Here is a 13112-nt window from a genome sequence, read left to right on the forward strand (position 1 = left end):
TTTGTGAGTGTGTCACATCCAAGTTGCCATCTTGGGCTGGCTACTGTCACTGGTAAAGTTACTAAACATGTCAGACCTTAGTCCATTTAAAAGTTACCGTTCTCAACTTATTCATGACAAAGCCAGGAACAAAACCAGGATTTGTATCGGAGATGCCTTTGAAAGACGGAGACCATTTTTTCATCTGACGCCAAACTTGCTCATTTCCTCCTTGATAGGTAAGTTAAGTTAAAGTTAAAGTTAAAGTTACAATGATTGTCACACACACACTAATTGAAATTACTCTCTGCATTTGACCAATCCACAAGTTCACCCCCTGGGAGGTGAGGGGAGCAGTGAGTAGCAGCAGTGGCCGTGCCCGGGAATCATTTTGTTGATTTAACCCCCAATCAGGCATTTACCTTTTCTTATGACTTGTAATTAATAGAAATGTACATTTGGTATGTCAACTATATTGTCAACAAAAATAGTATGTTCCTGCAACCAATATTTGCATGCCAGCCTGGTCAATGATATGCTAGTTAGCATGTATGTCCATGTGTCATCTAACTGACAGGACAACATATAGTTAGTACAAATAAAAGCTATGTGGATATGGGTAGTGTTAGTGCATATTTCCTTCTCAATATGCTGATACGCTGAGGAAATGGGTTCCAACATTAGTCATCTTGACAACGTGAAACATATGAAGACAGCCAAATCACACGATAAAATAATTCTTCATGGGTGTTTGCATATTGTGGACTACATGTACCAAGTTATATGGCAATCTGAAAGGTTTGAAACAGTAGCCTACAGTCATACCTTGGTAAATTGTCTCCTCTTTAGTTTTGGGCGTACATTAGGCTGCCGAGCATGCTCTACTTATTTTTACCAGTATAACCATTGCTAGCGTTGGTAGTAGTTGGTTATAGTTTTTGTTTTTTTATATTGCTGACAATGACCATATGATTGTTGTGATATGTACGCAGGCATGACCTACTTCTTCCTGAAAATAGCCTAATTTCTATTGTTTACCGATTTGTTATTGACAAAAGGCTCGTCTATTCAGCTATTAAGGTTCCAAACCTCAACCCCTAGTAAGAGGCAGTGGAAGTTTGAAGTTCCTTGGAGTAGCCCAGTCCATCCAGCTGGATTCGGCTGCATATCTGGCAACCTCAGTCAGGGAGAGTGGGAGGGGACTACAGAATTTTGACCGTGACCCGATTGTAGCTGAGATAGGCTCAAGCGCCCCCAGCGACCCCGAAGGGAATAAGTGGTAGAAAATGGATGCATAGATGGATTGTAGTGCCATTTCTGGCCACATTATTACATACGGCTTCATTAAGTCTTGGTGGGTCTAAATCAGGTGTCTCAAACACGCGGCCCGCGAGACCTTATTTTGCGGCCCGCACCTTAATGTGAAAATTAATGTTTGTGCGGCCCGCAAGTTTTAAATGACTGGCGCTTTACAGCGTCATACTTGTATACCCACGATTTTTCCGGGAGACTCCCAATTTCCAGTGCCCCTCCAGGGGTAATCATTCTCCCGAATTTCACCCAAACAACAATATTAAGGGGACACCGTAGAGGCACTGCCTTTCGCGTCATCTACAATATGTACAAACAACGTGCCAGCCCAGTCACATGTTGTATTTGGCTTCTGTAAATGCAGTGAGCGACTGCAAGACATACTTGATCAACAGCCACACAGGTCACACTGAGGGTGGCCGTATAAACAATTTTAACACTGTTGCAAATATGCGCCACACTGTGAACCCACACCAAACAAGAATGACAAACAGATTTTGGGAGAACATCCGCACCGTAACAGAACATAAACACAACAGAACAAATACCCAGAATCCAATCCAGCCCTAACTTTTCCGTGCTACAATATACACCCCCGCCTCCCCAACCCCGCCCTCTATTGTAGCCCGGAAGAGTTAGGGTCTTCAGGCCAGGGTCTCCTAAAGATCCCAAAAACCCATTTTAAAACTTGTGGAGACCTGGCAATCCAAGCTATAGCGCCCACACTCTGGAACAGTTTGCACTAGTCCCTCCGTAATCTGGACTGTGTTGACACTTGAAAGAAACGTTTGAAAACTTCTCTTTTTAGGAAAGCTTTTAGTTACAGTACCTTTTAACTATCATATTTAGTCCACTTGTTATCTTTCTTATGATGTTGCTCTGTAGTTTTAATTGAATTGTTGTTTTACTTCACCTATGTTTTGTACAGTGCTTTGTGATTTGATCTGTGAAAAGCGCTTTATGAATCAAATGTACTTACTAGTACAGGGTGTTCAAGAACCGCTTTTATGTATCATTGGGACAGACGTAGCCATCAGCATTTGCCAGCTTTGGCTTTGCAGTTTCTGTAAGCGTATCAGTCCTTTGCTCTTAGCTTGCTGATTGACGCTGGAGCAGCCTTGCAAATGTGCTGCCTGCCAAGAGATTTTCGGGCCCTGGCTGCAGTTCAGCGCCAGTTTGAGAAGCTTTATGCTCACTTGGTTTCTTTCATTACAGTAAATATAGTTCACAAAGTTAAGAAATGGGAACAAGTGATTTCAATCAATCAAAGTGGATTTATATAGCCCTTAATCACAAACATCTCAAAGGGCTGCACAAGCCATCCATGGCTCAGATCCCACATCAGGGCAATAAAAAGCTCAACCCAATGGGAACAACCAGAAACCTTGGAGGGGACCGCAGATGTGGGGACCCCTTGGGTGACCGGCGCTAATATTCTTTACAGCATACTACTATGAATTATTATAATGTGAAGTGAAGTGAAGTGAATTATATTTAAATAGTGCTTTTCTCAAGTGACTCAAAGCGCTCTACATAGTGACACCCAACATCCAAGTCATACCCAAACCAGTGTGGGTGGCACTGGGAGCAGGTGGGCAAAGTGTCCCGCCCAAGGACACAACGGCAGTAACTAGGATGGCACAAGCGGGAATCGAACCTGCAACCCTCAAGCCGCTGGCACGGCCACTCTACCAACCGAGCCTATATATTACATATTACTATAAATTGACAGAAAAACCTTTATTGTTACTTTTTTTTAATGATACAATTTTTTGACAGATATTCTGTCAAATCTATGGTTGTTGTTTTTACAGTCTACTACTGTAAATGGAAAAGTGGTACCACATTTTTTTACAGTAAACATGGCAGTTCAGTTACCAGAACAAAAAAAAAAAACTTGGCAGTGGGCCACCAGGCCAAGTGTCCCCGAAACCACCGGGGACGAGTCAGGTGTCAACAGCGAGTTGAACGCTGCCGCAAGTGGTCAGACTGGCGACCACGGAACGGCCACATTTGTGGCCATCCAGAAGGCGGGTACAAGTGGCACCAGAACCTCAGTAGCCTGTGAGTCCTACGCCTAAGTCCTGGGCGTTGCTCCTGTTGGCGCGAAGGGCTTCCATGAATTGGTCAATGAGGGAGCCGCGTGCGAACGCCTGATGGCCGCTTGTGCGGCAAGCCAGATGAAGGTCGCGGTGGCGATGATGCTGGAGACGAGGACAACGCCGTGGGACGGCCCGTCAGAGACGATGAGGGCGGTGCCATGGTACAGCCTGCCTGAGACCAGGATGACGATGTTGTCTGTGTGGTACGGCCCACCAGAGACCAGGATGACGATGTTGTCGGTGTGGTACGGCCCATCAGAGACGAGGATGACGATGTCATGAGCGGAGCCAGAGAGAATGATGACAATATCGTCAGCGTGGGCAGAGCTAGAGAAGCAGGCGGCTCTTCTGCCGGCGTGGGCGGAGCCAGAGCAGCAGGCGATTGTCTGCCGGCCTGGGCAGAGCCAGAGGAGGAGGCGGCTCGTCAGCCGGCGTAGGCAGAGCCAAAGGAGCAGGCGGCTCGTATTCTGGCGTGGGCAGAGCCAGAGCGGCAGGCGGCTCGTCTGTCATGGGCGGAGCCAGATCAGTAGGAGGCTCGGCTGTCGTCATGGGAGGAGCCACAGGAGCAGGTGGCTCGGCTGTCGGTGTGGGACGAGCTAGAGGAGCAGGCGGCTGCAGGCCCACTACCAAACAGGATTGTTCCTCAATCCCTAGCTCCTTCAGCACTCTCTGGTACCATTCATCCATCCATGCTGCGCTGCACTTCACTGGAGGGACACCTTTGCTTTTCAAGGCTGGCGCAGGAAAATGTGTTGAAGCCAACAGCGCCCCCGTTGGTGGAGAGGCAGGCAGAAACCTCGGTGGAAGGAGTTCTGCTTTCCCCGCTGACACACTGAACCCTCCCCCCAGGAAGCAGATTCCAGATGCCAGTTATAGCTGGTGGGAGGAGCTTTTATATGAGTCCAGCGGGAGCAGAGGGCACGGGTGGGTGGACTATAGGAAGCGTGAGAACTGGCCTTGGTGGGGAACCAGGGAGTGCAGAAGCTTGAAACTTGGCATTTTGCTGCGGCTGACTGACTGCCCAAGTCTTAGAAAAGTTGTCCATCCTTGCAGAGATGAGCGTGTCACTCAATGTGCATGTGCGCCACTTGCACCTTTCTGGGCAAGTGCCTGCCGACGGTGTCTGAGGGGAGGACAATCCGCACGGGAAGAGCCTGGTAGTCATTGTTGGGAGAAAGTGTCTTGCACCGGTCCGGTGGTGTGATGTCACCATGGTGTGACAAGCACAAGTCTTGGCGGCTCTTGACAATATCCCAAGCATTGTAGACAGAGGATAGGTCATACCAGGACTAAGCTGAAGAATCAAAGGAAAAGCTGTGGTTCCTGCCTGGGTCGAGTGACGAGGAGATGCCTGTGGGCTAGGTGCTGAAGACGACGTCCGGGTGGCTTGCGGGTGGGAGAGCAAGCAGCTTTCTGCTTCCATTACATTTGCCATAAGCTGCCCCCATGCCACCATAGCGTCGGAAGGGAGATCGTCTTCTGACAGCTCTGCTTCGTCCTCGCATTCCCACGGCTGGGTGTCTGCTTTGAGCTCCAGGGGGATCCTTTGCTTGTCCTTGTTGGAAAGGAACACTTCGTCTGGCTGAGTCAATCTGTCACGTCGGGAAGGCATGCTTGCGATGGTGGTGTTGCCTCCAATGAAGAAAGACAAGCAGGAGCAGCGTGCAAGTAGGATTGAACTTTCATTATTTAAGGCAGGACAAAAATACCAAATCTCAGACGTTAAACAAGCGTGGAGCAACAAATCAAATAGTCACCAAGGATGAACAGCGAGGAATACTATTGTGGAACACTTGAACGAGGTGAAAAAGCAGAAGAAACATAAATGCGAGAAATGACCCAGAAACTTGTGCAGGGTGACTGAAAACTATAAAGGGGAGTGATGAACCAAAACACCTGGTGGGAACAATAATTATTAAATAAAGGCAGGTGTAGAGACTTGGTGACCATGGAAACCAACCATAAATGAAAGGAAAGAGGGTGCAGCCAGGAAACAGACTAAAACATAGGAAACAAGCTACTACACATAAATCACGCCATTAACCGGGAAACTCATCATGACAAATATAATGTAAAATTTTACAGTAAAATTCTGGCGACTCAGCTGCTATTTTTTCCCGTAAAAAAACAGTGTTATTTATTTAACACTATAACTACTAAAAAAAAAAAAAAAAATACAGTAAAACTCTGTTGACAGTTTTACTGTAAAATCTACAGATCTTTTTTACAGTGCATGTGAAAATATTAATATAAAAATCAAAAGCAAATTGATATATTATTGTCCCTCTGATGGCAGCCATAACTGCAAAGGGGCCCTAAAAAAACGAGTTTAACACCCTTTTTTTAGGTCTTGGGAGTGCTTTGTCATGTCACATTCTCACAAAAAGTGTGTAAACTTATATACATACACACACACACACAAACACACACACACACACACACACGCACACACACACACACACACACACACACACACACACACACACACACACACACACACACACATACTGTCAAACAATGACTTGGACGTGGATTGTTTCGTCGACGCAGAGGGAAGTTAGCACGAGCGAGACGTGAGCGTGAGTACATGTTTATTTATTTAACACTATAACTACTAAAAGACAAACAAAAACCGCGCACGAGGGTGGAAGTGCAAAAACTAGGCTGAGAAACAAAAGACTAGCATAAATGCTGCAAACTACAAACGTGAAAAGAAAACACTTGCACTGTGGCATAAACAAACAAAACTTATGTGGCATGAGCAGAAGGGAAACTAGGCATGGCTTGGAAAGGAGGAACATCAGGAATATGTGAAGTTGCCAGACTGAACACTTTGCAACTACCGGTTTAAATAATACCATCATAATACCAGACGGCTCCCAGACGCTCTGACCGTGATCTGGAACAGTCTCCTGGGGTGGGCGGAGGGAGGTGAGGAGGCGGGAAGAATCTTCCCCTTTAAAATTGTCCACATAGTTTTTCTTCAATGGTTATATTTTGGTTATGTGCAGAAAAAAAAAAATTCTTGTGACTTGGGAGAGGAGGAAAAGCCGCACAGGACGAGCCTGTCAGACAATGCTGGGGGGAAAGTTCTGCACCTCACCAGCTCGTGCTTGTGCGCTGCTCCGGGCCGCCGCCGGGGCGCTCGCGTCCCAGGTGGTGTGTCGTCACCGAGCGATGGGCAAGACGCTGAGGAGGACATGCGGGTGGCTTGCGAGTGGGAGCGGAAGCGGTCTTCTGCGTCCGCCATCCTGGCCAGAAGCTGCACCCATGCCACCACAGCGCCGGGAGGAAGATCCTCGTCCGCCATCTCCGCTTCGTCTTCGTCCTCGTCCTCCCATGGCTGAACGTCCGCGCTGAGCTTCCGGAGGATCTCCTGCTTTTTGTGGCTGGAGAAGGATACTTCGTGCAAACTTTCTGCGAAGAAACTTTTGATGCTGGCAACTTCTGTCAAACAATGACTTGTACGTGGATTGTATCTCCAACGCAGAGGGAAGTTAGCACGAGCTAGACGTGAGCGTGAGTACATGTTTATTTATTTAACACTATAACTACTAAAAGACAAACAAAAGGCGCACGAGGGCGGAAGTACAAAAACTAGGCTGTGAAACAAAAGACTAGCATAAATGCTGCATACTACAAACATGAAAAAAAAACACTTGCACTGTGGTATAAACAAGCAAAACTTACGTGGCATGACCAGAAGGGAAACTAGGCATAGCTTGGAAAGGACTGAACACTTTGCAAATACCGGTTTAAATAATACCAACGATAATGATTAACAGGTGTGAGAACTAAGGAACCGGGGCGTGACTTGGAGACAAGGTGGAAACTAATGAGAAACCATGGTGACAAAGAAAACAAGGAAGTGCAAACGCAAGAACTGAATGTCCAAAAAACTAAGCATAACACGAACCATAGGCGTGACACATACACACACAGCATATTAATATAATGGATTTATATTTAATAATTAATATAATTGGATATTAAGATTATTTGAAAGTTAAACTCCTACATTGTTTACTTCTTTGACGATCTCCTTAAAGTTTTGTAATCAATCAGAAATATTAAGCAGCTAAAACACACTAAAAATTGTTGAGTGTGGAGAGTCTTTTGAATTTTTCCCATCCAATGGGTGTAATTGTGAATTTTTTATGGTGTATGGACGTTTTTTGTAATGTCCACAAAGTTTCGTGAGCAGGTTGTGATATGTGTGACCGTGTGTGTTGACATTGTGTGTTGGTTGGAATATATTCATTTATTTAATTGCACCATGACTATTGAGAGTTGTTTGCATCGGGTCATGTAAGTAAATGCTGAGCAAATTTGAAATCTAAAATCATTGACCTAAATTACTCACTGTAGAGGGGGGCGTTGGTAGGCCCGCCTCTTGCGAGAAGGGTGTGTGTATGGACCGGCTGTGAAGCAGCTGACAGGTGAGTGGATTGCCTAGCTGCGGCAGGTTATCTAATCACCAGTCTCCTTTATCAGCAGGGGCCGAGACCATGAGAGGAGGAGAGAGGAGAGTCGGCACAAAGAGAGCCGAGATGCACTAGAGAGCAGGAGGCCGCGTGCAAAAGAACACTGATCTTAAAAGATAAAAATAATAAAATACTTTGTTGGGCCCTGGACTGCGGGTCCCATCGATTCTCTGCAACCACAGAGAGCCCACGCACACTGAGACTTCTACACTCACATTGTCCACTAGATGGTGACATAACAGCAGCAGTAAAATTGTCAAACTATTAAAATAACTAATCTTCCGTGGGTAAGATTCCCTATTTAACTCAGGGCGTCTCGCGGGCCACATTTGGCCCGCTGGCTGTAGTTTGGACACCCCTGGCTTAGGCAGTCGGCTTCTGTTCCAAAGGTCACAGCCTGATTGAACAACTTTGCCATCGTATCGTGACCAATCTCAACATTTATAAATGAAAAGTCCTTCTGCAACGTTATTTCTCTATGATTACTATCTGGGAGGACAGGGCAACATGAAACAACAGAATTCCACAAAAAATGCAAGCAAGTTTGAAGTAGGGGTTGCTTGGTCATACATTTTGAAGTGTGGCAGAAACTGACAGTACAATAATATAAGTCCCCTTCCACCACTTAACCCAAAAAGTGGGTCAGTAGCCTGTGATCTTAATGTAGTGTTGCTCTACGTTACGCTAATCTGAGTGGCAAAGCTGCAAAGGTCTGCAAATGCACAATCTCAGTCCCTTCTTCGTCACTTGGCAGACAACATTGTGTTGGAACTATCACACATCTTTGGCCCAATCACTGATCAGTCTTTTGAAATGACTGTTGTGTCAGTGTACATCACATAAAGTTTAGCTGCCAAAGCCTATTGAACTGGCTTTGTTTGTCATCATCTTTCACTTCCATTTATGAGGCGCTTAAAATAAGAAAACAAAAGCCCCTGCACCCAGTTTCATGTGTCGTCTTGAACATCTAAACAATGGAATTGATCAACTACCCTCTCAACCAAGTTGACAAGATCTGGAGCTCGGGGGGACCTGCCTATTGACGGAGGGGTTGTTGCTGGACACACGACGGACTCTTAGGTCTAAACAATGGAATTGATCAACTACCCTCTCAACCAAGTTGACAAGATCTGGAGCTCGGGGGAACCTGCCTATTGACGGAGGGGTTGTTGCTGGACCCACGACGGACTCTTAGGAAAGAGGAGTGCCTGGCGACCCTTTCTGTCAACGACGTTAAAGATATCTACCTATTGGGAACCATGGCAACAGGACATCCGCTGACAGGAGTAAGTATTGCTCTGGTCTATCCACAAATTGGACGAGAATGGCAGATGTTCAAAGTACCCTAAATTTGCTACAAATGATTGAAAAATGTGAGAAGAACTGTGGACACTCAGACTTTTGTGATTTTAGACTATATTGCAAACCTTGGCCACATCTTGGAGACGCCGGTTGCTCTGATGATTTAGTTTGACAAATTGGAGGACCAAAAATTGACAATTAAGAGTGAAAAGTTTACATTTGTTTCATTCTAATCTGGATTATTTTCCCTGGCTGCAACCGATTTTGGAAGGTCTCTACTTTGAGACTCTCCCAGAGGACAGTGCAGTGAAGACAACACACTTCTTCTTATCTCTCATGGACACATACTTGTGGTTGTTGTTGTTATTGTTGTTGTCCCTCATGGACACACACCTGTTGTTGTTGTTAACTTCTGTCGGACTGACTGGTTGTGTTATCATGTTTGAGAGCACCAAGGTCACTACTTTGAGACTCTCCTAGAGGACAGTGTAGTGAAGACACAACACACTCTTTCCTGTCTCTCATGGACACAAACATGTTGTTGTGGACTTCTGTTGGACTGACTGGTTGTGTTATCGTGTTTGAGAGTACCAAGGTCACTACTCTGAGACTCTCCCAGGGGATAGTGAAGTAAAGACAGAACAAACTCCTTCCTGTCCTTATTCTTCAGGTACAGTAAGAAGAAACCTTCTTACCCGGTGACAGTCTCCCCCTGACAGAACCTCCTGAATGAAGACTGCGGGGCCATCAGGGCGGTTAGAGCCACCTCCCAGGGTGATGCCCAAATTCTTGGATCCAGTCACAGAAATGAGCTGAATGACTCCTTCACCAGGGTGACTGAGAAGAAGAAACCATCCACATTAAAGTATCTTCAAAGGAAGTGAGGATACTAATCTGACCTGAGGGAGCGCAGCATGGACCCGCTGCTGTTGGACGTGTTCTGGCAGCCAGCTGGGCTCAGCAGCAATGGACTCTGGGAGCGAGATGAGGACCCAGACGAAGTACTTTCCAGGCAGCGACTTCCTTCCAATTGGAACAAAGAAGGAAATATAGTTTGTACTCTGAGTGTGTTTAACTAACTCTTCTAATCAGCAGTTACACACTTGGTGTTCCATCTGCTGCCATGTTGACACATGTTACCTATTCACACAAAAATGTGACTATTCACACAAATATGTGACCTATTCACACAAATATATGACCTATCACACAAACATGTGACCTATTCACAGAAATATATGACGTATTCACATAAATATGTGACCTATTCACACAAATATGTGACCTATTCACACAAACATGTGACTATTCACACAAACATGTGACCTATTCACACAAATATATGACCTATTCACACAAATATGTGACCTATTAACACAGAAATGTGACCTATTCACACAAAGATGTGACTATTCACACAAACATGTGACTATTCACACAAACATGTGACCTATTCACACAAATATGTGACCACTCATCCATCCATCCATCTTCAACCGCTTATCCAGAATCGGGTCCCGGGGACAACAGATTCAGCAGAGACCCCCAGGATTGAGCAGAGACCCCCAGACTTCCCTCTCCAGAGCCACAATAGCAACTTCCTCCTGGGGGATCCAGATACGTTCCCAGGCCAGAGAGGAGATGTAATCCCTCCATCTAGTCCTCGGCCCAGATGCAACAAGGACCTCCCGAGAGAGACGCTCATGAAGCATCCGCACAAGATGCCCGAACCACCTAAGCTGACTCCTTTCCAAGTGAAGGAGCTACTCCGAGTCTCTCTCTTTTGACTGAACTTCTCACCCGATCTCTATGGAAGATAGATGCCAGCCACCCTTCGAAGGAAACTCATTTCGGCCGCTTGTATCCGCGATCTTATTCTTTCGGTCATGACCCACACGTCATGACCATAGGTAAGAGTAGGAATGTACATAGCTCGGTAGACCGAGAGCTTTGCCTTCTGGTTCAGCTCTCGTTTCGTCACAACAGTGCAGCAGAGAGACTTTAATAGTGCCCCAGCTGCTCCGATCCTCTGGCTGATTTCCTTCACCACCTTTCCCTCACTCGTGAACAAGACTCCAAGATACTTAAACTCCTCCACCAGGGACAGAGTTTCGTTCTCTACCTGGACTGTACAAACCATCGGTTTCCTGCTGAGAACCATGGCCTCATATTTGGTGATGCTGATCATCATTCCAGCTGCTAAACACTTGACTGCCATCATCGAGAGCTGAAGGTCACGAACCGATGGTGCCATCATGACCACATCATTTGCAAACAGCAGTGACACAACCTTTAGCCCCCCGAGACGTATACCCTTTTTGCCATGGTCACGACTTTGCCTAGAAATCCTGTCCATGAAAATCACAAACAGGATAGGTGACCAACCCCCACGGATCCGACCTACATCAAAGCACCCGGACACAACTCTCGCTTTGGTTTTACAGAGATTGGATGACCCTCAACATGGTCCCCCTCACCTCGCACTCCCTCAGCACCTCCCACAGAATCTCCAGGGGGACCCAGTTATACGCCTTCTCCAAATCCACAAAGCACATGTAGACTGGATAGGCATACTCCCAAGCCTTGTCCAGGATTCCCGCAAGAGTAAAGAGCTGGTCAGTTGTTCCACGACGAGGACGAAATCCACATTGCTCCTCTTGAATCGGAGGTTTGACTATCGGCCGGACTCTCCTTTCCAGTACTTTGGCGTAAACTTTACCAGGGAGGCTAAGTAGTATGATACCCCTGTAATTAGCACACAACATCTGGTCCCCCTTTTTGAATAGGAGAACCACTACCAATGTCTGCCACTTCCTCGGCACTGTCCCAGACTTCCACACAATGTTGAAAAGGCGTATCAACTAAGACAACCCCTTAACACCCAGAGCCTCTCTAACCCTAAAGTCTCTATCATGGTTTCATGAGCACAAGAGAGAAGACATTTGGCCTACCTTGCTGAATGGGAGAGTTGCGAGTGGATCCTGTGCTACCATTGGAGCCATACTTGTCCAGCAGTTCAGCAAATTCTTTCCTTTCAAGAGGAAGAAAGGGTGAAAGGTCATGGTGAGGACATCAAGGAGCATGCATGACTCTGGCTTGGTAAAGAAGCTCAGCAAAGGTTGAAATGATTTGGCAGTTGGTTGCAAATACTGGTAGAGCCTTATCAGACTTTAAATGTCAAGCATTGGTCACCGTGCTGCATTCACTTGTCTCAAAACATGAAAATGTGGCCTTTTTCACAATTTGGCTTGTTTGAACCTCAACGATGTCCTCACCCCCTGCACCCAGGCCTTGTCTTATTTAATTAATTAATTTCCTCACCCCTGCATCTCCACTGATTTCTCTTCCGTCTTCTCTATTTGTATCTCTTCTACATCTATCGCTTCTCATCTGTCTTCGCCTTCCAGTGTTTCCAACTCCTCAGTAAGGACAGTAGCTATTGCTTGTCGTAAAAGCTGCTAGGTGACATCATGGCTCATTTGCACAATTCATTACAATGGCCGCTGTGGGAGAGAGGGATAACGCACATTGTTAATTGTGATCAAGGGTTGTGATATTCAAGTCATTCATGAACATGTTTTATATGAAGAGTGAGCGGCAGCTTTGCACAGAGTGGGTGTGGGTCTCCTTTTTGCTCTGACTGGATTGCAACTTTGCTGTCATTGAGCTTAAAAGTACAACCAGGGTTGTGCAGTGCGACAAATTCACTCGCAAATGCGCCTAAAAATAGACCGTGCAACTTGGAAAAAACCCTAAATCTGTCGCACATGTGCGAAAAGGGATTTCAACCCGTTCATCCCATTTTGCTCCTACAAGAAATTCATCCAAATTTGATCAAACTCTAGTAAAATGTTGGCTCACCTGCACATCATCTTTGAAATAATCTTAAACCAACGATTATCACACAAATAGCCATGACAATCTCAGGTTGGTC

General features: G+C 45.9%; 1 protein-coding gene across 2 annotated transcripts in view; it reads right to left on the reverse strand.

Moving 5' to 3' along the window:
* Positions 1 to 13112, reverse strand: part of si:dkeyp-72e1.9 (syntaxin-binding protein 4) — a 220597-nt gene that overhangs the window by 55841 nt on the left and 151644 nt on the right. For both annotated transcript variants that reach the window (XM_061905997.1, XM_061905998.1), the window contains 3 exons: positions 12130 to 12209; positions 10078 to 10201; positions 9874 to 10015 (listed from right to left, as the gene is read on the reverse strand). In XM_061905997.1, coding sequence (XP_061761981.1) covers positions 9874 to 10015; positions 10078 to 10201; positions 12130 to 12209 — 346 coding nt within the window. The remainder of the gene's footprint in view (positions 1 to 9873; positions 10016 to 10077; positions 10202 to 12129; positions 12210 to 13112) is intronic.

This window comes from Nerophis ophidion, linkage group LG07 (genome assembly GCF_033978795.1).
Source record: "Nerophis ophidion isolate RoL-2023_Sa linkage group LG07, RoL_Noph_v1.0, whole genome shotgun sequence".
Taxonomy (NCBI): domain Eukaryota; kingdom Metazoa; phylum Chordata; class Actinopteri; order Syngnathiformes; family Syngnathidae; genus Nerophis; species Nerophis ophidion.